The sequence below is a fragment of the Podarcis vaucheri genome (assembly GCF_965113315.1).
Source record: "Podarcis vaucheri genome assembly, chromosome: 14".
NCBI classification, from domain to species: domain Eukaryota; kingdom Metazoa; phylum Chordata; class Lepidosauria; order Squamata; family Lacertidae; genus Podarcis; species Podarcis vaucheri.
Genome location: NC_138752.1, coordinates 33,987,968 through 34,012,503, shown reverse-complemented (window position 1 = coordinate 34,012,503; position 24,536 = coordinate 33,987,968). Strand labels below are relative to the sequence as shown.

Sequence of the window (24,536 nt, the reverse complement as noted above, 5' to 3'; positions counted from 1 at the left end):
GAGTGTGTGAACTGGCCACCAAGTGTCCTGGGGAATCAGGTCAAAAGCTCTAATGTTGTTCTTCATGGTGCAGAACCTATCTCAGCATGGCAGTGGGGCATATCGTCATTTTGTCATTGCATGATCACTTGATGTGTTGCTAGAATGTATGTAATGCTGTTAACCAGATTCCAACAGATCCATCACATCGGCTCAGAGAATGGCTTGCTTGAAATGAGCCCCAAAGGCAGAACTTCACATTGACTGGCTATCTCCCCACTCACCACCCACCTTGTCCCTATTTGTGTATTATGATTCGATTTGTGGCATCTCAGGTTGAAATACTGAAATACTGACAATGTTCCTTGCTTGCATTTGAACACAAGGTCAATATGTGCGAGATTGGGGGGTGCAGGCAGTGATATAAGTGTGTGCTATCTCATGAATAAGTCCTTAACCTGGAGGGAGATGGGTCTTTCTACATTAACTGCTTGCTAATTTCATAAAATTCTGGTGGGGGTGGGTGGGTGCGTGCCCGCAAGTGTGTGCAAGTAGCTATTTAAAAGTTCCTGGTCTATTCTTAACACAGGGAACATGAGAGAGAGTGTCCACACATGCCTCATGAAAGATTTTGCCAGTCAAATTTATAATAGCAATAGAATTAACGTTGGCCTGTATGGATTTCTATAGGATGTTGTCCTCTTTATCCCAGTGTTGCAATACTGATTCTATACTTTATTTATCACATTTATAGCATGCCTTTCTTCCATGATGGAGCTCAAGGCAGTGTTCAGAGGGTTGTCAGGTGATCTCCTATCTAGGAGATCTAAAACTAAAACTTGCTTCACTTTAACATGGTGGCCGTCTCATGTGTCTGAAAGCTATGTTCTGGGACGTCATCACATCTCCCATCCAGGCCATGACCCTGATTCAGGAAAGCCACTGCACTGTAGGCCTCCAGACTCTTCCCTAGGACTTTGGCCCAAGAACTCTATGTGATGAGAGGAGATTCGCAGAAACCCTCCCATCAGCTAACACCGGCTGTTGATAAGATGGCCAAAGTATCCCAGTCTAAAAGCCTAGAAGACAATATCCAGTCCCAATTCAGATTACCATGTGCAATGTGATTCAGATATGGAAATTCTCCTCTTTGGCCAAAGAATACCTGCCAAAGTAGGTGAGCATAAGAGGTGCCCCCTTTTTCAGTTAATGAAAGTGACATAGAAAAATGCATTATAGTAAGGGAAATTGCTTTGCGTCCTGATGACCAAATAAAGAGATGGACACGCAGGCTGGGGTTGAATGGGGCCACTTTTATTCAGTGAGCACAATAAGATCTGCAGAGGGGGATAGCTATGAACTACAACTTTAGGCAAGCAAACACCTTTGCCTGTGGAAAACAGAGGCATAGCTATCCAGCCTACCCCCTTTCCCAGGCCACAGCTTAGAGGTGAGAAGGGAAGTGTTGCTGCATCACACACACACACACACACACACCAGGACCCCATAGTTCAGCTTGGTCTCAGCTTGGTCTCAAAGGTGGCCCCTTTACCACCCGTGAGTCTCAGAGTTCAAAGAGTGAACCTCAGAGCCACCTTAAGAGGTACCTAAAGGGCGCCACCAGACTAAAAGAACCACTGAGCCAAATTAGCCTACTAAACAACATGGCAGACCATATAGCACCCCTAGTCCCACTATTCAGTGTAAAGTAGGTGAAAAACCAATCCATATTCCAAAATGTGGATAGGGAAAAATTCCTACTTGGCCCTCTAGCAGTGACCAGCATGCCACACTGGGGGACAAGGAGGAAGGGTGCCACTGCCGGAGAAGAGACAGGTGGCCACCCTTTAAATAGGGCTCTAAAACATACCCTCCCTTGCCTCACAGCACTTTCAAATATGCCAATAGATGCCCTGCTGGTTGGAGCTTTGTCTCTTACAGGCAACATATGTGCCACACCAGTTGGTACCCCTGCAAACTGGTGGTGGAACTGGCTATTAAAAATGTGTCCCAGAATGTGTATATTGGGAGAAATCCACATAAAAAACACTAATGAGGACTTATTTAAGAAATAAAAAGATCACAAACTGATGTTGAAAAGACATCCCATCTCTGCTTAGAACTTAGTTTCTACAATTTTCAGAATCAAGTGGTAATTTCCCCCTGGATTCTACCTCTTCCGATTGCAGGTGGGTGAACAAGGGACTTTACGTGTTAATTTGCTCCCCTGAGGAAAATAAATCTCCCACCCCATGCAAACATGAAAATAAATGAGGGAACTATTTTAGAGTGGAGACTAGGCCAGGTTCAGATTCCTCCTTGGTGATGAAGCTCCCTGAACCAGTTGGTATCTCTCAGCCTAACCTACCTCACAGGGGTGACATGATGGAGGGATGATGTCATGCCATGTTGGGGTCTTTGGAAGAAGTGTGACATAAACATGATAAATGAACAAACAGACTCAAATATGCCAGAGCTACAAAAGAGGAACCACAAAATGAGTGCAAGTAGGAGCAGGCCAGGTGATATAATTGATGAGACTCACAGTAACTCAAGCACATGTAATATACACACATGTTCCTACAGTCGAAGGGTGGGGTGAAAATAATGAATATAGCCTTAAATAAGTAAATCAATGCACTGCGTTGCATATATACCATTGCAGCCTTCCCCACCCTGCTGCCACACCAGCGTGGCCAGTGGTCAGGGACGATAGGACTTGTAGTCCCACAACATCTGGAGAGCACCAGAACCATCCTTAGAGGATAGCGCTCTACTTCTGTTGCTGAAGTATGCCAAAGCAGAGCAATACATGTCTAGCCCAAGTCCAGTTAGCAAATCCACAACACAGAAATCTTCAGCAGAAAGAAGTTAAGCAATAACAAAGGGGGCGTTCCTGAGCAGATGCTCAGGGCTTTTCTCTCTCCAGGAGCAACTGCAGCCTCTTAAATCCTCCACACTCTTGGAATTAAGAAGCAGAACTTAGAGACCTCCCACACAGCTGAATGCTCCAGAACCCCACCCACACTTTAGAAATTAAGCACTTACTCTGTTACCAGCAGCACAGAACACATCCTTCCACACAACAGTGGGTGGAGGATAAGGCTATCAGTGGTTACCAGCAATGATGGCTATGCTCTATCTCCACAGTCAGAGGCAATAATGCACTGTGAAATTTAGCCACTGTGAAAACAGGATGCTGGGCCACTGGCCTGATCCAGCAGGCTCTTCACAAACATGGAGTGAGGGTTTCAACTCCCCACCCCCCATTTCATTGCTATGCCATGTTTTTTTCAGCATTTTCCCATGGGCACATTTTCAGGGATTGCATGTCATTTGGTGGGGAGGAATGATAGGAGGAGCAATAGGTGTAACTCTTACAGAAGGCCACATTAGGGCCACACCAAAATAATAGGTTTCTATGCACACACTTCCATCTAGCCAAGCAACAGCCACTGTCCCTACACCCAAAAGATGCCTTGGAGATGTAGATGGAGTATTTATATACATATAAGCAGTTGGAGGAACTGCCCACCAACACTAAATCAAATACCCGGATTAAAATAAGTATGGGCAGGTGAATGTTTCCCAACTGTGGTACGATAATATCCGTCCAGTCATTTGGGCATGTAATACAGCCACACACTGCAGCTTCCCTGCTAAGGATGGGATGAAACAACACTCTCCTTGCTAGGTGAGCCTTAGGTATGAACCTGGGAAATGAACTCTGCCCCCGCTATGTGCATGTCAGGTCCAAAAGGGTACTCTCCCAAACCCCACCAGTCATAATAACAACAACAACAATAACAGGCTAATCCCTGAAGGATGTCCTCAACCCAATAATACATCAGTTTATCTTCTATTATTCCATCCCACTTACTTACACACCTGTACGGAATGCCATAAATGGCTGGCAAACCCCACTACAACCAACTACAAATTAGTTCTAGCAGTGAGGAGTAAGCAAAAAGTAGAGGGACCATACAGCCAATCAAGGGATTCTCCCCTGCAAAAATTCCTACCCAGACCCTTCAGCAGGTGACAGCTAGGTGCAGAAAGTAGCGAAAGTCAGAGGAGGATCTAGCTTACCAGCCAGGCTTCCCACCCTTCTTAACTGCCCCTCATATGCTGTTGAGGGGCATGAGCTAGGGAAAGGGGTGTGTCATAAAGGGCAATCCTCAGTGGGCAAGCACATATTACATTACATTCAGGGCCGTCTTTACCCAGGGGTGCAAGGGGCGTGGGGCACCCGGGCGCCAAATTCTGCGGGGTGCCAGGTGCCTGGCGCTGAAGCCACCGAAGCTCTTAACTATCTACCTGTTACAAAATAATAAATAATTTTGATCAAGCTAGAAAAACAAAATACATCTATACCTAGGTATTACCGAAATGCATACCTGCTGTTTCACTAATGGACTTTCGACTTTGTGCGCTCATTTACCAAAGACGCACCACGCCAGCGGCAGTGCTTGTCAGACTCAATGACGGCGCTTGTCATTCTCAATGGTGCCATGCATGCAAAATTAACTAAATTTGGGGATCTTTGCACCCCAGCGGTGCATATGCTAAAGACGGCCCTGATTACATTACATGCATCCAGTGAAGTAAACTACAGACCACAAACTCTTGAGCTGTCACACATTTGTTAGTTTTAAGGGTGTCACAAGACTTCTTTGTTTACTCTGCAACAGACACAGCTACATCTCATAAATCTCAGTCTCTGTTTTGTAAAACATGCCACACAGGGTACTCATTTAGGACATATCTGGAAAGGTGCTGGTTCTGTCTCTACATGGCAAATGCAGCAAAGCTGCTCATAGAGATTTGATCTTACAGTGACTGGGAACGTAGAGATAAATAAAGTAAATAGCAGAAAATTAGCCTCCTTTCCCCAGCCATATATGTAAAACCCAAGTTCCAAATAGCTGTGGCACTATTTAATAGCCTTGATATTGAGATGAAGGATTTGGAAAAGAGAGACTAGGAAGGTCTTTTTAAAAAGAAAAAGAAAAAGTAATACACTGAAGCAGTTCTCCATCAATTATTGCAGATAATCCTACTAAGCCAGACACTAATGCAACTGGAATTTGCAGTAATAAAGAAATGGAATGTTTCAGGCGACAAAACATAAGTTAATTCAACAGAATTACTCACAGGGAATGTACATCATGCATTATTCTTATAGACCCAGAATGGCTATCAAGAAGGGGATGCCAAATCAGCATTTGCATAAACCAGACACTGTTTCTTGCATTCAGATTTGGTAAAAAAAATAAATGAGAGAGTTGGTCCTGCAAGCCTAAATACTTTATGGAAGGGAAAGTTGGGAAAAGGTAGATATATATTTTCTGCATTACATTTTATTGCACTTTATGTTTGTACACACACACACACACAGAGAGAGAGAGAGAGAGTAATAGAGCTATTTCCTATATATATTCAGGCAGTTGTTAAAGTTATGTTGCCAGGATTTTGAATACCCATTGTCTTGGGTGAACAGCCAACAGCAGGATTGTTTGCATGTCCACATGTCCTGTAGACGTGAACTTTTGACATGGAATTGTCTCCCTACATAGCACTCTTTTTGTGATGAATGCTCAGCAGCATGTTACCAGATGGCTGTAGACACCACAACCATCCTGTATACACAAGATAAGATATTCTATAAGACAAGTATTGAAAGACAGGAGAGAACACCTAGCATGAAGAGCAGGTGTATCTTCTGAAGTGGCAGAGAGCATTCAGTTTCCCCCTCCATCTATATATGTATCAAGCAATTTAATTATTTATTTAAGGCCTGTACAAAAAAAAAAAAATCCATGCAAAGAAGGGGAAACTGAATCTATACATTACATACACATGCACAGTGGTGGCCGATGGGACTGGTGGGGTGGAAGTCTGGGAGCCCAAACAGTAGTTGGCACCAGAGCCAATGACAGGCAGAGACAACTAATTCTAGATCTGTCCCCATCTTCCTCCTCCCTGATGCATTCTACAAGGAGAAACAGTGAGACAGAGGAAGAGGAAGTTATCAGGCAGTGCCACCCCTTGGACTGGTTGCAAGTTGGAAGGCAGGTGGGGGCTGGCTGAAGGCAGGTTGAAGTTGGTGGGGCAATGCCCCATTTGCCTTATTGGACCGTTCATACCTCCAGACCATTCTCTAGGTCAAAAGCAAAGAAGGGAATGTTGTAGGCCTTCAAACCCATCAGCCCCAGCTAGCTTGAAAATAGAGATTATGAGACTTGTAGTCCAGCCATATTCAGAAGGTCACATCAGTATGATAAATTAGCATTAATAACAGCCAGCCAGGTGTGTGGTTTACAAAATACAGCATATTTCCCATGTATGTCAACCCACCAGGAGCAGGATGCACTTGTTGACTGTGACACCTGTGTAAAGGTAAAGGTAAAGGGACCCCTGACCATTAGGTCCAGTCGTGACCGACTCTGGCGTTGCGGTGCTCATCTTGCTTTATTGGCTGAGGGAGCCAGCGTACAGCTTCCGGGTCACATGGCCAGCATGACTAAGCCGCTTCTGGCGAACCAGAGGAGCACACGGAAACGCCGTTTACCTTTTCGCTATTTATCTACTTGCACTTTGATGGGCTTTCGAACTGCTAGGTTGGCAGGAGCTGGGATCGAGCAATGGGAGCTCACCCCGTTGCAGGGATTTGAACCGCCGACCTTCTGATTGGCAAGTCCTAGGCTCTGTGGTTTAACCCACAGCACCACCTGTGTCCCTGACAGCTGTGTAGGACTGTTGAGGTCTTTTCAGGTATCTTGAAAGGCATAATACATGACCTTGGTGTTAAGCCTTTGACTTGTTGGGATACAGGCTATGCAGGATTGGCCTACTGGGTTGTGGGTTTTGTTTTTTGGCCCTAGGGCCATATTGCCTTCTGGGCACCAAATGCCAGTGGTGGGTAGGACCAGAGACCAAAGTAGGTGGAGCAACATATGCAATTTGTACAGTAGGCTTATTTATACATGCTCACACACCCCTCTGTATTCTCAATCCAGAGGAGGATCAGGGCATTCAAGGACACATTCCATCCAGGGAAATACATTCAATGGGGGTGTGAAGCAGGGCTGGTGACAGAGGCAGATTTAGGGGAGTGCAACTAGTTCAGTTTCACTGGGAACAGACCCTCAGGGGCACCACAACTATTATGTAGAATGGAAGGCAAGAAGTGGGGGCACCAAGGTCTGCCACTGCTGGTGAGGACCTGGGGAGAGTTTCTAGGGCTAGGTGGAGAGGATTGGAGGATTCCATTTAGTCCCTAGGCCTGTGGTGCCTTTACCTGTTATTTAAAGAATTTTTACCTTGCTCTGCAGCCACAAAAAGCTCCCAGAGCAACTTTCAGATCACTTACAAGCACAACAGTTTCTGTCCTCAGGTTTAAGTCAACACACAAAATGATGGGGGGAACAAGACATAAACAAACTTGGGTATATTTCCTTAGTTAAAACGTGTTAAGGCTGTGATTTCACTGAGATGTATGTTTTTTCACACCAGGTCATTTTTTTGTTTTGTTACAACCTGCTCATCAGTCATCAGGTTTTAGCTTGGTTTTAGTCATTGGTAAGAGGTCTGGTTCCAGGAGTTGTGTGGGGCCTATCGGGCCTTCGGTACTTGACCAGCACCTTTTTCTTTTTGCAAATTATTTTAACCCAGTACTTAGATCTATGGGTTGTTGTTTCTAAAGGCCTTTAGGTATTCTAAAGTTGCAATGTGAACTTAAATGATATTTTTATGCATTCATTTTCCTTTTTTTAAACAAACAAATCAAAGCACAGAGCCAGTTTCGGCTTGCTCTAGGGATGGATGTATCTTCCCATCTCCACCCCTTGTCCTTTTTTGTGGTGTTCATTTATTTTTAAATGAATCCTAAGAAATCCCATCAGGTCTGCTGAAACAAAAAACATATATTTAGGAATTCGTTCAAGGACTGCCTTTTTTCTACTTAATCATTTTACAACTGCTTGGAGCAGGTAGTAACTACCATGTCATTGGAATGCTACCAGGGACATTGTACAGATAAAAGATGGCTGCCCTTGTAGGTACATGGTGGTAGCAGCCATCTTTTCCCTGGTACAATATTAGCTAATTTGGACTACAGGCCATAAACATCTGATACAGTAGAGGGCTATTGAAGCAAGCCCATCAGAGAAACAACACAATATACATGCATGCTGATTGTACTTTAAAAATAAAATAAAAGAAGAATATGAGACAATCCATGATCATAAGCAACTTTATAATATGGACAATTTTGACTTAGAACTCATCCTCCCTTTAACAGTTGTGTCCTAGTTTTGATGGCCAAAATGAGGGACATGGTCATAGTTCCTGTAACCTTAGGGTTAGGATCTGCCATTAAACTTGACACACAAAATTCAACTTGAGTTTCCCAAGTGTAAAGAGACTACTAGGGAGATAATTTGGGGTCTGATATCCCAATGAAAATTACAATATAGAAGAACATAAGCTAATGTTCCAGTTGACCTTTCTCTCTACCATTCCCCAGGAAGGGACAACAGGTTATGATGTATGGTTTGTGCTGGGAACATTTTAGAAGAGATTTTTACCACATTGACACAGTGAAATTACTGGCTGCTCTAAGAAGCTGTAAAATGTTTTTGTTTTGTTTTAAAAAGGGAATAAGGAAGTTCTTAGTGGATCAGGTCATAAGTGGGCCAGTTGTGTTGTTAGACCCATACATGTATTGGTGTGTAGATTCTGCTGACTAAAACCCATACCTGTGCTCCTAAATCTGAAGCAAATCAGAATCCTCTCACAAGCTTAGTACATGCAGCCCTCTCTCTTCCTTGAGGACCCACACCTACAAATAGGCTTCTTATGAGCTGCTGCCCTCACCACTTGTTCACCCTTTCAAGTTATATAGAAGGTGGACATACACAGGTGGAATTTAGTGGTTCATCTGTGGCTCTACCTATGCTGGAATGGACTGAGATCTCAACAGAATTCATTGCGACTCTGTCCTGATTTCAGTAGTTGCCATGAAACTATCTACTTCTGTGGACATACACAAAAGGTTCCTGTGCCAATGTGGATCAGATTGATCTAATGGGTAGGCCAACCAAGGCCCATTGTGTCGCAGATATCTCCTGAACTTCCAGGATTCCTTCTGGAACATAATGTACTCTACATAGATAGATAGATAGATAGATAGATAGATAGATAGATAGATAGATAGATAGATAGAGTCAAGTAGCACTTTCGAGACCAACTAAGTTTGTTCTTGGTATAAGCTTTTGTGTGCGTGCACACTTCTTCAGATACACAGATATCTGATACCAAGATACCAAGAACAAACTTAGTTGATCTCTAAGGTGATACTGGACAATTTTTTAATTTTTAAAAAATATTTATTTCGACTGCGTCAGACCAACACCTACCTGAATCTAGAATAGATTTGAGAGCAGAACTAGCACTTCTAGAGCTTGCACTTCTTTTCCACATTGGGTTCTGGGCAGTGACACATATGTCAGTTTGGGGTGGGGCCAGAGGCAAAGTGGGTAGAGTAGCACAGGCAAATTTTTACCTTTCTACAGCAGGCTAGTTTCTACATACACTTGCCTACCCCTCTCTATCCTGCATCCAGGCAAGGAAGAGACTACCAGGGCTCAAGGACATGTTCCCGCCATACAAAAATATTTCAGGTGTGAAGAAGGGCCAGTGAAAGTTGTGGCCTGGAGAGAGTTCCAAGGTTCCCCATCCCAGTTCCAGAAGATGGTCCCCTTCTAGAAGGTACATTCTAAAAGAGTGAACATTCAGTGAAAAGCCATCACTTTTAAAGTAGTATAATAGTGCTGTAAAGATAAACTGTGGATGTGGATTAACACAGTTACATCTCTAGAAATGGGCTTTATATAAATCTTTGCCTGTGTCTTTTGTAAAACCTACGATACAGCAGGCAATAGAGGATCAAGACAGAGAAAGTCCAGTTAGGAGTTGTCATTTAAATAGGAAAAACAGGACCTTGGATAGCTCCAAGTGAGCCTGGTTTACTGTCATTCCTTCTTATGTATCTGTAGGAAGATGTTATCCCAGAAGGGAGCTAAATGGAACTAAAGCCTTTTGTAAGCTGACAAGACCTACAACAAACATTTTCTGGATGGAAACAGAACGATTCTGTCCATCTCAACCATACAGAATAACACATTTGATAATCCAAAGCACAATACTACTTGATATAAGACAAGACAGTTTGAGGGAGTTCTCCATCACTTTTCCAGATTATTGCTTGCTGTGCAATATTTCCCACACGCCTTGTCAAGTACAAAACAGCTGCCTGGGCATGTGTGATAAAGTGTCTCTATGACTACTTTGACACATGGCCAGCTATAACAAGTTTGGGATTTGCCGCTCGCCAAAAGCTTTCTTGCATGTTTATCAGCCCAGAACAAAATGCCAGGGATCCTTCGATACCTGGATTTGATTTCCACCTTATATAAATTTTACACCAATCAATCAAATTCTTAAATAATGTGTGTTGACTGTGATCAACAAGTACTTAGATACACTCTAAATGGACCCAACAATATGGGGAGTGGGATAGAAATTTTATGGCAGTACGGTAAACATATCCCAACATACGAGTCATATGGTGTCCTGTTCCTTGGGTGCTTGAGGCTCAAGGAAGAAGTAGGCAGCATCCAGAGAAGTAATGTTATAATAGGAAAGGGCAGATCAAATGGGTAATGTCCAGTCAAAGTCAGAAAAATCAGGACATGGCAGGCAAAAGAAGATCAATGCAGGGAAAGTCCAGTTAGAAGCTGTGCAAGTGAGCCCATCTGAAGGCTGCTCTCTCTCACTGAAGTAACAGTAGGAAGATGTTGTCCCAGCAGGGAGCTAAAGAAAACTGAAGCCTTATGTAGGCTAACAAGACCTGCACTGTGATTGATTCCACCTCTCTAGAGGAGCTGTCTGTCTTATCAAAAGGCCTTCATCTGATTTTGCAGTCTTTGACTTCTGTGAGGCTGAGGTGGGGAGGTACTGCAAAGGACTCATATTCTACGGATAGTGGTAGGCCTTTGCCCTCTGGCTGGAAGGGATATTGACAGTTCACAACCATCCAAGTCCTCTTTAATGCACTGCAAGGTCCCAGGGTCATGCCAAGCAGTTTTCTGGTACCAGTTTTCAATCCATCAGTTCATTAAGCTGAAGTACTTGGATTCATGTGACCATGAGAGGTTGCTTACAAGTATAGCTCCTGTTCAATTCACACATGATAAACCCTACCACTTTGCAAATTTCATCACGCATGCTGCCTCTGATAATGTTAAATAAATAAATAAATAAATAAATAAATAAGCACAAGCTTCAACCCAGCTTGTATCTGTCAACAGTTAACATACCATCCTCTTACTGTTGTCCAAAATCACCCATAGCTTAAATAGCATTTATTCCTATGGTGCTGTCATTGCACTTGCACTCAGTACTCAGGCCAGGCAATAATACGTGTTAAAGTGTGCATTGGCGCTGTGTAGCATGAATTGTGGTCCCAAACTTGCCCATGCATGCCTGTACTACACAGAGCCCGATACAGTGTATGCAAACATGGACTGGTCTTGGCACAGCATGGTCAACTGCCATCTCTTTCCTGTTCGATAGTAATAATTTGGTATATTCCAGTCCTTTTCCCACAGCACACAAAGCCCTAAGTTGCAGTCCATGATCAGAGCAATCCCACCAATTTTAATAAGATTGGGGGTAACTGGCTTGGGGTGTGTGTGCATTACAATTAGCTGAAAAAGAATTGGAGTACTTTGGCTTAACTGGATTGAGGGTATCTGTGACAGGCACCTACCAACCACCCAGGTAGCATCTCACCTGCCTTTTTCTTTAATTGCTTTTATGGAGCATGAGACCGGCTTCTATGTTGCAGTGGGTTTAGGACCAATCTTATGTGTGATTACTGGCACTGTGGTGTCTCCTTAGCGCTGTGGCTGAGCAACCGCTGTTCATTCCAATGGTGCTTGCACAGTATTCCTAGGCTGTCGTGCATGGTGTGTTGAGTGTGCCCTTGATTTACACACTTTACTTCTGCTAGCCTTCCAATGGAATGATTGCATGAGTAAATGAGGCATGATGGTTTGAGTCAGATTATGGATATGTGGTCTTCCCTTTTTATTATTATTTTCATTATTTCCTTATTCAAAGCAGTTAAAATGTTCTTAGCTCTGTCCCCTTCTTTGCAACACACTTTAAGAAAGTAGATCAAAAGATCTGGGCAGGTGAAGGTTTTGGGTCACTTAGTATTCTGTTGTGACTAATTTATATCAGTGCTGAAATGATGTATTGCACATGATGGGAACTTCTGGCCCTCCAGATGTTGATGAACTACAACTCCCATCCCTGGCCATTGATTATGCTTTTAGGACTGATAATAGCTGTAGTTTCATAACATCTGGAGGGCCAAAGATTCACTACATCTGGTGTATTAGAATCATGTATTATGTCGTAAATGTTTTTGGTGGGTGGGATACTGAAACCATTATTTTCATACTGACATTGGAGCTGTGTGGTATGAATTGTGGTCCAAAATGTCCCAGGTTTCTACTTTCAGTGCTGGTTTTTGCTGTTAGTTTTACTAGATTATCCCACCCCACCCCAATAAGAACAACAATAAGAAGGAAGAAAAGGGTGCTATAAACCAACATTGTTTGCCTTAATTTAGTTTATACATTATTATAAATGTAGCTTCATTTACAAAAGGGAAAGTGTGAAGTATAATTCAGCATGAGCACTTTTGCAATGCTAAAACTGACATCCCCAATGCCCTAGTCTTGTGTATCGTCCATTTTCCAGCGTCACCATTATGCCATTGAAAGGGACCTAGCATGTCAATCTTGTGACCCTTAGAAACTCTCAAGTAACAGGATATGTCAACACTCCTCCTCTCTGCATTCATTAAAATTAAGCACCTCCCCCCCTTAACCCATCTGTAAACATAAAGTCAATCGGCAGCTAGGAGCTTTCCCAGTCAGCAAGCAGTATTGTGAATTTTATCTTCTCTTGCAGAAATCAATTCGTCTTCGTTGCAACAGATGAAATTTCTTGTAACACCTCTGCAGGTAACAATCATTGATACTTCTTGATGCATCCATCCGAGTCTCAATATCCTTTTACACATGACACAGTTAATCACTAGAGAAAGCCAAGTAAAGCCCATAAGATAAATCTTTGGAATAGCTTCCCTCAGTCACAGCGCAAAGCCTCTAGGCTCTGGCGTAGGAAACACATTAGGTTATTCTGCTGACGTTTGATGTTTTGTTTCACGATTACATGATCTAGGAAAGTAATAGTTATTCTGAAGTTTCTTTTTTTAAAAAAACAGCTGTGCAAGGTGGAGAAAAAGCAAGATCCCAAGTTGGAAATACAATTAAAGGCTCTGGGTCTAATCCTGGAAAAAACAACACCCCCATTGCAGCCAACTGGACTTCAGTTAGTCAAACCTGGTTGCACATGTTTGTACTGGTGGGATTCCCACTGACTGCCACACCCAACTGGTATAGTAATCATTGAACCTGGAGCTTCACCAAAAATTCATCAAGGCTACCATCCATGTGAGTCTTTCTGCCAATGTGTTTCTACCACACCCAAGTAAATCCCAGGCCCTTCAGAGGTGCCTCACTTTCATGTCACATCATAAGCACACCTTTGGGACCAACCTTGAAGAATAAAATTTCACATGAAGCTGAACTGGCCACAACAACACTAGTTGTGTGCATGCATAAATGGGCCTAAGTCCCAGTATGTTGTTTTTCAGTGAGACAACTAACTTTTACTTGATTTAGTTCAAATTGTAATTGGGGATGCCCATACTCTGTGAAGGTTTTCTTTCCTTCTTTCCCCCCACCTTCCTATTTTTCACCTTTGTTTTTAAATCCACCCCTACTTGAACTCTCTCCACTGCTTCTCTCTAACCAAGATTGGTTGGGAGCAGCAGCACATAAAAACTAGCTGCAGTTTCTTTTAAAGGCACAAGCTATTTTTAAGCTACTTTTAAAAAACTAAGGAGAGATTTCAAAGCAGCTTGGGGATTCCATTGATCTTGGGGTTTAGCTACTTTAATGGTTCCAGAACACCTACAGAGAATCTGTATTGTGTACCTCTCCCCTTCAACGGCACCCACAGGGTGTGTCTGGACATGGACAGTTTGGCAGAACCAGACTTCTTCCACACTTTGAAAACCCAGTGATATTTTGTAGCCAGGTGAGCAGTTCCCCTTTCCCCAGATCCAAATACTGGGAGGGATTTGGATTTGAACTATACTATAATGAAAAGCCTAAGTGCTCCTTCTCCCCCTTGCTAAACTCCTGACCATGATTGCCTTCCACTATTTGGGGTTTTTTGTGGGGGATTTTGTGGGGGTGGGGGAGAATTGTGCTGCTTGGAAAGGGAAGGGTTAAAGTGATAGAGTCAGTTGCTGGAGCGGAGCAGAGCAGAGAGATGAAACACGGAATAGGCAATAGTTAGAGCAATACAAGCCATATCTGTCCACCCCCACCCCAATCTACTGAACAGATGCACAATAGGCTATCTTCATCTGTCTGCTCCATTGTGTAAAAAAAGGAGAGAGCATTAATTTCATAAAATTATGAAGTTAAAAAAAGCAGGACCTGAACAAAGGAACGGAGAACAGAGTGCTTTGTGCATGATGCCATGTAGATGCACTATAAAAACAAAAACATTGTAAACACAGTTTTGCTTTCTGAAGCCGCTCAAAACCCTGCTTGCTTCACCCCCCCCCAAAGTAAAACCATGGAATAATATAGTAGAGTTTACTGGGGTCCTGCAATACTTCCACTATAGTCATTTACTATGAAACGGCCATTGTTCATTATCATGATGTAGGAGCACATTCCAGCTCAGACAGTGGAATATCCCTAATCAAGCCTAGCACAACTAAGTATGTATTTACTGTACACATTAACAGTGCAATCCTAGACATGCGTATCCATGCATAGTTCAGTGAAACTTACTCATAGATAATTGATGGAACTATCTGCCCTCCCACTTTCTCAAACAGAACAAATTTTTGTTCTTTTTATACAGTAGTTTAAAAAATGCTGTTGAGGGTCTCTGTCCAAACCACACTATGCAAGTTTGAACTGCTGTTTTAAGTCAGGTGGGGGGGATGTCAACCTGGTGTCCTCCAGGTGTTGTTGGACTCCAAGCAACACCAACCTAGCCAATGGTGAAGGATTCCAGCAGCATCTGCAGGGTCACAAGTGACCCCACCCCTCTTGTATGTGCTTCTACTAGATTACGATTAACGCTCAGTTGGTGGTATTTCAATGCTGAATTACTACAGGGAAGGGGATTGCACTGTTTCTTGGGGGCTTCCTAAACAGGACTGTGCAAGTTGTTCAGAAGTAGATCATATTACTTCTGTCCTCATGAGAAGAAGCAATTGATAGGAAAGGGCCATAGCTGAGTGGTAGAGCAACTGTTTTGCATACAAAAGGTCCCAGGTTCAAACTCTGGAATCTCCAGGGCTGGGAGAGACTCGCTGTCTGAAATCCTAGAGAGTCACTTCCGTCCATGTAGACAATACTGAGTTAGATGGAGTAACAGTCTCTGATTTGATTTAAGGAAGCTTCCTATGTTCCCATGAGTAGTAGAGCACCCTTTTCATCAAACCAGGTTCCTTTTTGGACAAACATGTGTGATAGCCATTAAATTCTTCCTCAGTTTGGAGGAGGAACAGCAGCAGATCTATCCTCACTGAAGCATAAAAGTGCTAATCAGAGGCTGTGTGACCATCTGTCAGGAATGCCTGCAGCTATATCCTGAACTGAGCAAGAGGTTGGGCTAGATGCCTTTAAGTCCCTCCCATCCCTGAGAATCAATGAAAGGAATTCAGGATGGTCAGTGCATAGTTAAAACTGTGGAATTCTCTCCCACAAGAGGCAGTGATAGCCACCAACTTGGATGGCTTTAAAAGTGGATTAGAAGGAAAATGCTATTGGTGGCAGCGAGCTATGATGGCTACATTTTACCTCCGCTATTGAATGACGTATGCCTTTGAATACAAGTTTCTGAAAACTGCAGATGGGGAGAGTTGCTGTTGCACTCAGGTCCTGCTTTCCACATGCATTTGGTTGGCCACTGTGAGAAGAGGGTGCTGGACTAGATGGGTCCCTGGCCTGATCCAGCCACCAGACCTTTCTTATGTTCTTATATACAGAAATGAAGTCCTTTATGACTTTACTACTGAAGACAGTTTGGTGAAAGCTTAGGATTGTAGCCAAGTAAGTTCTACTCAGTGTAGACCCATTGAAAATTAATGGACAGGGATGATTTTCATTAATTAGAATTGATGGATCTGCTCTGAATAGAACTTATTTGGATACATCCCATCATGACATTGGAAGCACAGCATTAATTTAAACCAGTGTACGGTTTCAGAATGAACATGCTCTGCACTGTAGCCTGTTCAGCTGCCTGTGTTCCCTTTACTGCATGGCTCCAGGGTGTGGGAGTTAATGGAACTGGGAAGGCTGAGAAGACACTACATGACTGGAGCTGGATTATATTTGATGTTACCTGAAGATGAGACTTGGTAAACTACCAAAAGAACTACCTTCCTGGACAGGAGCACAATGAACCCATTAAATGATAAAATTTGCTCCCACAAGAAGTAGTGATGGCCACCAACTTGGACAGCTTTAAGAAAGAGGCATAATCATGGCTATCAATGGCTACTAGCCACAACGGCTATGTACTGTCTACACTATCAGAGGCAGGATGCCTCTGAAGACCAGTTGCTGGGAATCACAAGTGGGAAGAGCACTGCTGTTGAATTCAGTTCCTCTCACATGCTTCCAAGTAGACATCTTTATTCCCAAAGCATGAAAATTTGAGAAGTCAATGTACAATGGAAGGTGAAAGAAAACAACCACCTTGTTTTGTGAATGTACCTTTTCACATTCTTCACTGAGGCTTACTTAGGAACAGCCCTGCTTGATCTTCCAGTGTAGAGAACATAATGTGTAGCACTTTATGAGTTTGAACTTTCTAGAAGAGTGGAAGGATATAGTTATAGCTCCTCTTTTTTTCTTATTTTCTAGAACATAGCTAAGCATTATTACTAGCACTGGAAAGGGTAAATACACTTAGCCCTAGGCTAAGCAGAGGGTGGAGGGGCCTTCTCTTCCTTTAAACCTAATAGAGGTGTGGTAGAAGAAATATTGGCAGCTTATCATGCAGGAGTGGGGAAGAGAAGCACCTGCTGAAATTCCATATAGAGCTGTTACTGTTAAAGGTATAATATTCTTGTCCTGTACCATTTCTGAACATCCTCATCCAATACTACATTCCCTTTGGGGCAACCTTCCAGGGACCACATGCTAGTAGTAGGTGGAGACAGATGCCAAAATGAGTGAAGCAGTTGATACCAGTTTTACATTGGCAGTAGGCTGGCTTCTGCACACAATCATGCACCCTTCTCTCTATCCTTCATCCAGGCAAGCAAGAGACTTTTCAGAGCTCACAGACATGAAAAAAGCACCCAAGAAGGGTGTGCAGTGGCCAAGGGAGAAAGGGTGTGACTGGGAAAGGGAGTGGTCTGGGGAGACATTTAACTTCCAGGCCTGAGGTTCTCTACTCCTTCCATAGAGTGATGAGAAAGGTTGAAACATAACATGCTTCTTACAAAACATGGTGCCACCCTTTTGTGATCGGTTCTGTCCTACTCTGAGATACTTGGCTACTCTCCCCCCCCCCTTCCTTTTTCCTTCTATTCTCACCCCAGCTTGGGATTTTGCTGATCTAATGTTGCTGGTGCCAAGACAACTAGAACAGACTTTTGCCATTTCCATCCTCCCCAAAAATCCTCCTCTGCATGGGTTGTTTCTTGTTCCTTTCTGTTTAATGAAACAGGCATCCTGGGTTTGTTTATTTGTTTTTGTTTTGCATAACATCTTTATTCCGAATGGATCTATTGCATTTGGGTTAACAGTAAAAATAGTTTCAGGATTCAGGGTACTACCAAATGTGCTAACCACAAAATATGCATGTATGTATTTATAAATTTACACCTCTCAAGTCAGTGCCAAACATTGCCAAAAAGAGCAACTGTCATACTAGAGAGTGAGAACAAGGCACATTTTGTGTTCTTATGGTGTGTGTACTGCCACTGAGGGTTGTTGCTGTTGGGGGGGGGGGGACTTTTATACATCTCCAGCTTCCATACATATATGCATAGCTAGGTATTGAGGGAGGGAATTGGTTTGCATTTAAAAGTGAACCTAACTAATTCACACCTCCTGAAACAGTGTGCAAACTGAAATGCAGTCTTCTTGTGAAAATCACACTTCTCTGAATTTTCCAATACACTTAACCAGCCAAGCAATGTGTACAAAGCAGGGAAATTTCAGATTTATGAATCTGAAATTAATACTCTTACTGCTAGGATTAAAATATTAGAGAAGGAGTCACAAAACTAAAAATCTAAAAATTTAAGTCAGGCTGTAAAAAAAAGTTCACACTGAACTACAACTCATTGTGACTGAACACATACATAAGGCAATAATGAGAGGTAGAAGTGTTTATTATTAATTTCGTAACAAAGTTTCTTGTCTCTTAGCTCATGCAGTAAAAAAAACCACACACCAAAAAAAAATCAGATTACTTGCATACATGATGCCCAAGGATGAATATGCAATGATACTTTGGGGATTGGTGAAATCTTCCAAGAATATTATATTTCCCTGTACTCCTCCAAGAATGCTTCACAATCTTCTACAGGGGCTTACCTCTCAAGTATGCATTAAAACATTATTGTAGGAGCACAGGGATTATTTGAATCAACCAGTATCCCAAGAGGAAGTAAAAGAAGCAATAAAAAGACTAAAATTGGGCAAACCACCATGGCCAAATGGCATCTTGAGAGATTATTATAATGCATTCAAAATGGAGCTCTCACCCTGGTTAACTAGACTATTTTATTCATCTTAGAAGGAAGTGAAATTCCCCAAAGGTGGCGAATCTCAAAACTGACTAGATGACCCTCTGGGTCCTTTCCAACTCTACAGTTCTGTGAATCCAGTACACCAATTGTGTGACTAAAGGCTAATGGTGAGGCATGATGGAAGTTCTAGTTCAGCAACATCTAGAAAGTGCCACATTTGCTACCCTAGTGTACACCAATAAAGATACAGCAAATGCAGTAGAATAATTAGCTAATAGTGTAGTAAAAATACAACAAAGTACAGTGGTACCTCGGGTTACATACGCTTCAGGTTACATACGCTTCAGATTACAGACTCCGCTAACCCAGAAATAGTGCTTCAGGTTAAGAACTTTGCTTCAGGATGAGAACAGAAATCATGCTCCGGTGGCACGGCGGCAGCAGGGGGCCCCATTAGCTAAAGTGGTGCTTCAGGTTAAGAACGGACCTCCGGAACGAATTAAGTACTTAATCCGAGGTACCACTGTAGTCAACTAAGAAATGGGGGGGGGACCCACACAATATTGTGCCTTATCAAACTGCAAAACTACTACTACAAGTTACCATAAAGGTAAAGGGACCCCTGACCATTAGGTCCAGTCGTGACTGACTCTGGGGTTGTGGCGCTCATCTCGCTTTATTGGCCGAGGGAGCCGGCATACAGCTTCCGGGTCATGTGGCCAGCAGGACTAAGCCGCTTCTGGCGAACCAGAGCAGCACACAGAAACGCCGTTTACCTTCCCGCCGGAGCGGTACCTATTTATCTACTTGCACTTTGACATGCTTTTGAACTGCTAGGTGGGCAGGAGCTGGGACCGAGCAATGGGAGCTTACCCCATCACGGGGATTCGAACCGCCAACCTTCTGATCGGCAAGTCCTAGGCTCTGTGATTTAACCCACAGCACCACCCACGTCCCACAAGTTACCATACTACTAGATTATACTCTTTTGTCAGTTCTTCCTCTTCTTATTCTTCCATACATATGAATTCTACACACACACACACACACACACTGTGTGTGTGTGTGTGTGTGTGTGTGTGTGTGTGTGTGTATGTGTATTACCCTTCTGTTCAACCTTCCTCAAGCTCTGATGTGTCAAAAACAGAGAGATCCCCAGCTATATCCTGGTACACATCAGGTGGCCAAAGCACATCCCTTGCATAGACTACAACCTGTCTCCCCAAGCCACACCTCTCTCTGCCCTACATTGCACCTGCATCAAGTGTTTTAGAAAGGCCACAGTGAGTCCTTGAACTCTGATAATGCCTTTTGCTTGCCTGGGTGGGACATAAAGAGGGTTGTGTGAGTGCGTGTGGAAACTATCCTGCTATACTAAGGTAACAGATACATTGTTTGCTCTGCTCACTTTTTATCCCTGACCTGCCCTACACTGGAGATTGTGGTGTTTTTGGATACATGGTTTTATTTACGCACATAGAAAACATGATCTTGTTCCCCCATTAGGCTGCCATGGAAGCCCCCTCAAAGCTTTGGTTTCATCACATAGAGCAAGTCTGGAGTGTCTTCCCAGCTCCAAATGAGACTGCCCCACTTGGCCCTAGCCTATCATTCTCCTACCCCTAGGATAACCTGGTGTCCAGCTAGGTGAGGGGGGGGGAGGCCTACACCCTTCTCCTAGAGGCATCACTAGCTAGTTGTTTTTATGGCAACACACCTGTGCTTGACGAGTTCTTTTGCCATATATAAAGGAGGCTTGGCAGGCTTGGCTAATGCAATTAACTTATCAAAGAGTTTGACCACTTCAGCAGTTCCTTGTACTACAGGCTCTCATCTTACAGCTACAAAACCTTAGACTTGGAGGGAACCTGAATACATCATCAAAACCCCTGCCACCCCATGCTTGTAACAGTGGCTTTCAGGCTGCAAAAAGTGTTGGTGCCCCCCAATTTGCAAGGTGGTGAGGGTATTTCTTCCCCACTCTCCTTAAAAAAAAAAATAGCAAAGTTGCTGCTCCAAGCCATAGCAAATGAGGAATTAGATTCAGGGCACATTTAAAGCTGACGCTATCAAATTTGCACATTCTGAAACAATAAGCAAACTGAAACACAGCTGTCCTTCAAAAATTCACACTTAATCTGAATTTTGTGATGCAGTTCTCCAACCAACCGGTGTTTTCAAAAATCCATTTATTAGGCAAATGTGTGTACAACAATGAATGTATTAGTGAAAAGATCATTAAGATGCACTATATTGAGAGAAACTGTTTTGTAGAAATGTGTGCTCTAGTCAAACCAGCACATGCAAATTTGTATGTGAAGAGAAATTCAGAGTGAAATGCTGAAGAATTTTCATGAGGACTTTTAAAAAAGTAAGAAAATTAGCAAATTGCTGTAGAAATATAGAGAACTGAATTTAAGATTGGGAAAATGGGAAACCGAGAGAACCAAAATGAACACATTCTTCCATTCTTAGTCACTACTTCATTTATAAAACAACACCTGAATTGCTGATTGCTTAGCAAAGCTACAGGCTGGAGCAACTGGGCATCTCATAACAGTTTAAGTAACCCCCCTGGAATGCACAAAACTGAATGTAAGATTGGGGTTGGGGGAGTAGAAACTGAGAGGAACTGAAACTGACAAATTTGTCCTTCCCTACCTGCAGCGGGACGCGGGTGGCGCTGTGGGTAAAAGCCTCAGCGCCTAGGGCTTGCCGATCGAAAGGTCGGCGGTTCGAATCCCCGTGGCGGGGTGCGCTCCCGCTGCTCGGTCCCAGCGCCTGCCAACCTAGCAGTTCGAAAGCACCCCCGGGTGCAAGTAGATAAATAGGTACCGCTTACCAGCGGGAAGGTAAATGGCGTTCCGTGTGCTGCGCTGGCTCGCCAGATGCAGCTTTGTCACACTGGCCACGTGACCCGGAAGTGTCTCCAGACAGCGCTGGCCCCCGGCCTCTTGAGTGAGATGGGCGCACAAACCCCAGAGTCTGTCAAGACTGGCCCGTTCGGGCAGGGGTACCTTTACCTTTACCTTTACCTGCAGCCAAGATGTCAGGACTGTTATGAGGAGTTGGGTATGGGTGGGACCAACAAGTTAGGGTTATTGTCCAGGTCTATAACATGTTCTTGTTCATAAATGATGGAAGGCATAGAAAATAGATGAATATATTAGGGTGGGGATGGAGAAGGACTGGAAATGTAAAACCAGATAACACTTTTTGCTCTATATTCACTAGAGCTTCAGGTTTGTCAAGTTGCATGAGCATCAGATAAAACCCCTAAGAAGACTGTGCATGAATGGCACCTCACTCCAACATGTACTAGTTCAAATATATAACCAGGGGTCTGATGGATGTATTTGGTGGACCAATTCACCAAACGAGTGAGGGTTGCCTTTGATGGAGGAATCTGAAAACTTTTAACTTTTCGAGGAAAATTAAGGCTGGATCTACAGTGACCTGTTTAATGTTATTAGAACGATATTAAGATATATCCTCCTAAAATAGCACAGGGAATACCTGTAAATTAAAGTGCTTCATACCTTTGTTTTTTTTCCATCAAAATACTGTCTCCCTACTGCTGGTTGCCCCGCAGCGCCCTCTGGTGTCAACATTATGAACGTTAAAAGTAGGACGTCATGTGTCCAAGTACCATATTTTTCCATGTATAACACACCCCCGTGTATAAGACTACCCCTATTTTGGGGGAGGATTGCCCAGAGTTCTTGAGCTTTTTTGGGGGGGATGCCTAATATCACTCACATGACTGACAAACACTGACAATCGCATGCGTCGCTGATGCAACCAACCGTCTGCCCACTTGCTGCCAGCAATCACACACCCAGTTGCAGCAGCGGTAGTCAATCCACAGCAGCCCTTGCCGCAGCCACCAATCACCCACCCAATCGCCACAGACAAGCTCCTGCTCGCAGCTGCAACCAAGATAAGCTATCTTATCTTTAAAAGACATCTGAAAGCAGCCCTGTTTAGGGAAGTTTTTAATATTTAATGTTCAATCCGAAGCTGCCCAGAGTGGCTGGGGAAACGCAACCAGATGGGTGGGGTATAAATAATAAATTATTATATAATCGCCCATCCCTGCTCTGCACTATCCATGCATAAGATGACCCACTATTTTTTACATTATTTTAGAGTAAAAAAAACCTTGTCTTATACACGGAAAAGTATGGTACATTATGAAAACCATTCCTTAACCCTTCCTTAACGTTATAAACCATGAATGTAGATCTGCCTAAGAATCCTATTCAACTGATGTTCAGATTTTTATTTACTTGGCATAGTTATGTAACGCTTTAGACCAAAGAGGACCTTGTAGTGGCAATGAGCTCTCCAGTAATAGGGTGTGTGGATGGGGCAGAGTCCTCCCAACACCAAGATCGTGGCTGCTTAGCTGGACAAGTTTGTTGCAGAGTACGGCAGCAGCAAAGGCAGAGCCATGCAGTTTATTTTACCTAATTATTCAACAACATTTGCATACCATTTTACTGTAAATAAAGCCTCTATGCAGTTTACAAAGAATAAATGTTAGAAATTGTCAGTAGAAAACAAATGTTAAAAATAAGCTTATGAAAAGGGGAAATGAAGAAAAAAAAATGACAAAAGTATACATTATAAGCCAAGGGTTGAAAGACCTACATTTGGTCCCAGTAGATTTCCGAGCACAATTCAAAGTGTGGGTGCTGACCTTTAAAGCCCTAAACGGCCTCAGCGCAGTATACCTGTAGGAGCGTCTCCACCATCGTTCAACCCAGACACTGAGGTCCAGTGCCGAGGGCCTTCTGGCGGTTCCCTCACTGCGAGAAGTGAAGCTACAGAGACCAGGCAGAGGGCCTTCTTGGTAGTAGCGCCCACCCTGTGGAACACCCTCCCTTCAAATGTCAAGGAAATAAACATCTCTCTGACTTTTAGAAGACATCTGAAGGCAGCCCTGTTTAGGGAAGTTTTTAATGACTGATGTTTTAATGTATTTTTAATCTTTTGTTGGAAGCCGCTCAGAGTGGCTGGGGAAACCCAGCCAGATGGGCGGGGTAGAAATAATAAATTATTATTATTATTATTATTATTATTATTATTATTATTATTATTATTATTATTATTTGTTGTTGTTGCTGTTGTTGTTGTTGTTGTTGTTGTTATGGTTCTATTCGGCTAACATGTAACAGAGCTGATCCACTGACTTTAATAAAGCTTGGTCAGTCATGTTCATTAATTTCCATGGGTCTGCTCTGAATAGAACTAACTATGGCTAGAACTCTAAAAGTACTGATTAAAATACATGTCAGCTTTACATGCATGGATATGCTAGCCTCAGCAGAAGTGGTTTTTAAGATACAGGGAAAGTGCCTGCCTCATGTCGATAGGCAGAGAGTTCCAGATTGTAGCAGCTGCCACACTAGATCAGTTACTTCCAAGTGCAGCATGAACATTTTGTAGTGCCTGTAAAAGTCCCAGTTCCACAGATCAGAGTGGTTATATATGGGGTAAGTAAAATGGCCCCAAGCGGTTAAGGGCCTTACATATTAATAACAGCTTGAGTCTGGCCCAGTAACAAATTGGCAGCCAATGCACATCTCTGAGCAGAACTCTGTTATATCTA

General features: G+C 43.1%; 1 protein-coding gene across 35 annotated transcripts in view; it reads left to right on the top strand.

Moving 5' to 3' along the window:
• The window catches only part of RBFOX1 (RNA binding fox-1 homolog 1), a 1,477,709-nt gene that overhangs the window by 1,436,630 nt on the left and 16,543 nt on the right, over positions 1-24,536 (top strand). For 9 of the 35 annotated variants that reach the window (XM_082199142.1, XM_082199145.1, XM_082199113.1 and 6 more), the window contains one exon: positions 13,027-13,079. The exons of the other annotated variants lie outside the window; for them this stretch is intronic. In XM_082199142.1, the coding sequence (XP_082055268.1) occupies positions 13,027-13,079 (53 nt within the window). The remainder of the gene's footprint in view (positions 1-13,026; positions 13,080-24,536) is intronic. 35 annotated transcript variants of the gene reach the window in all.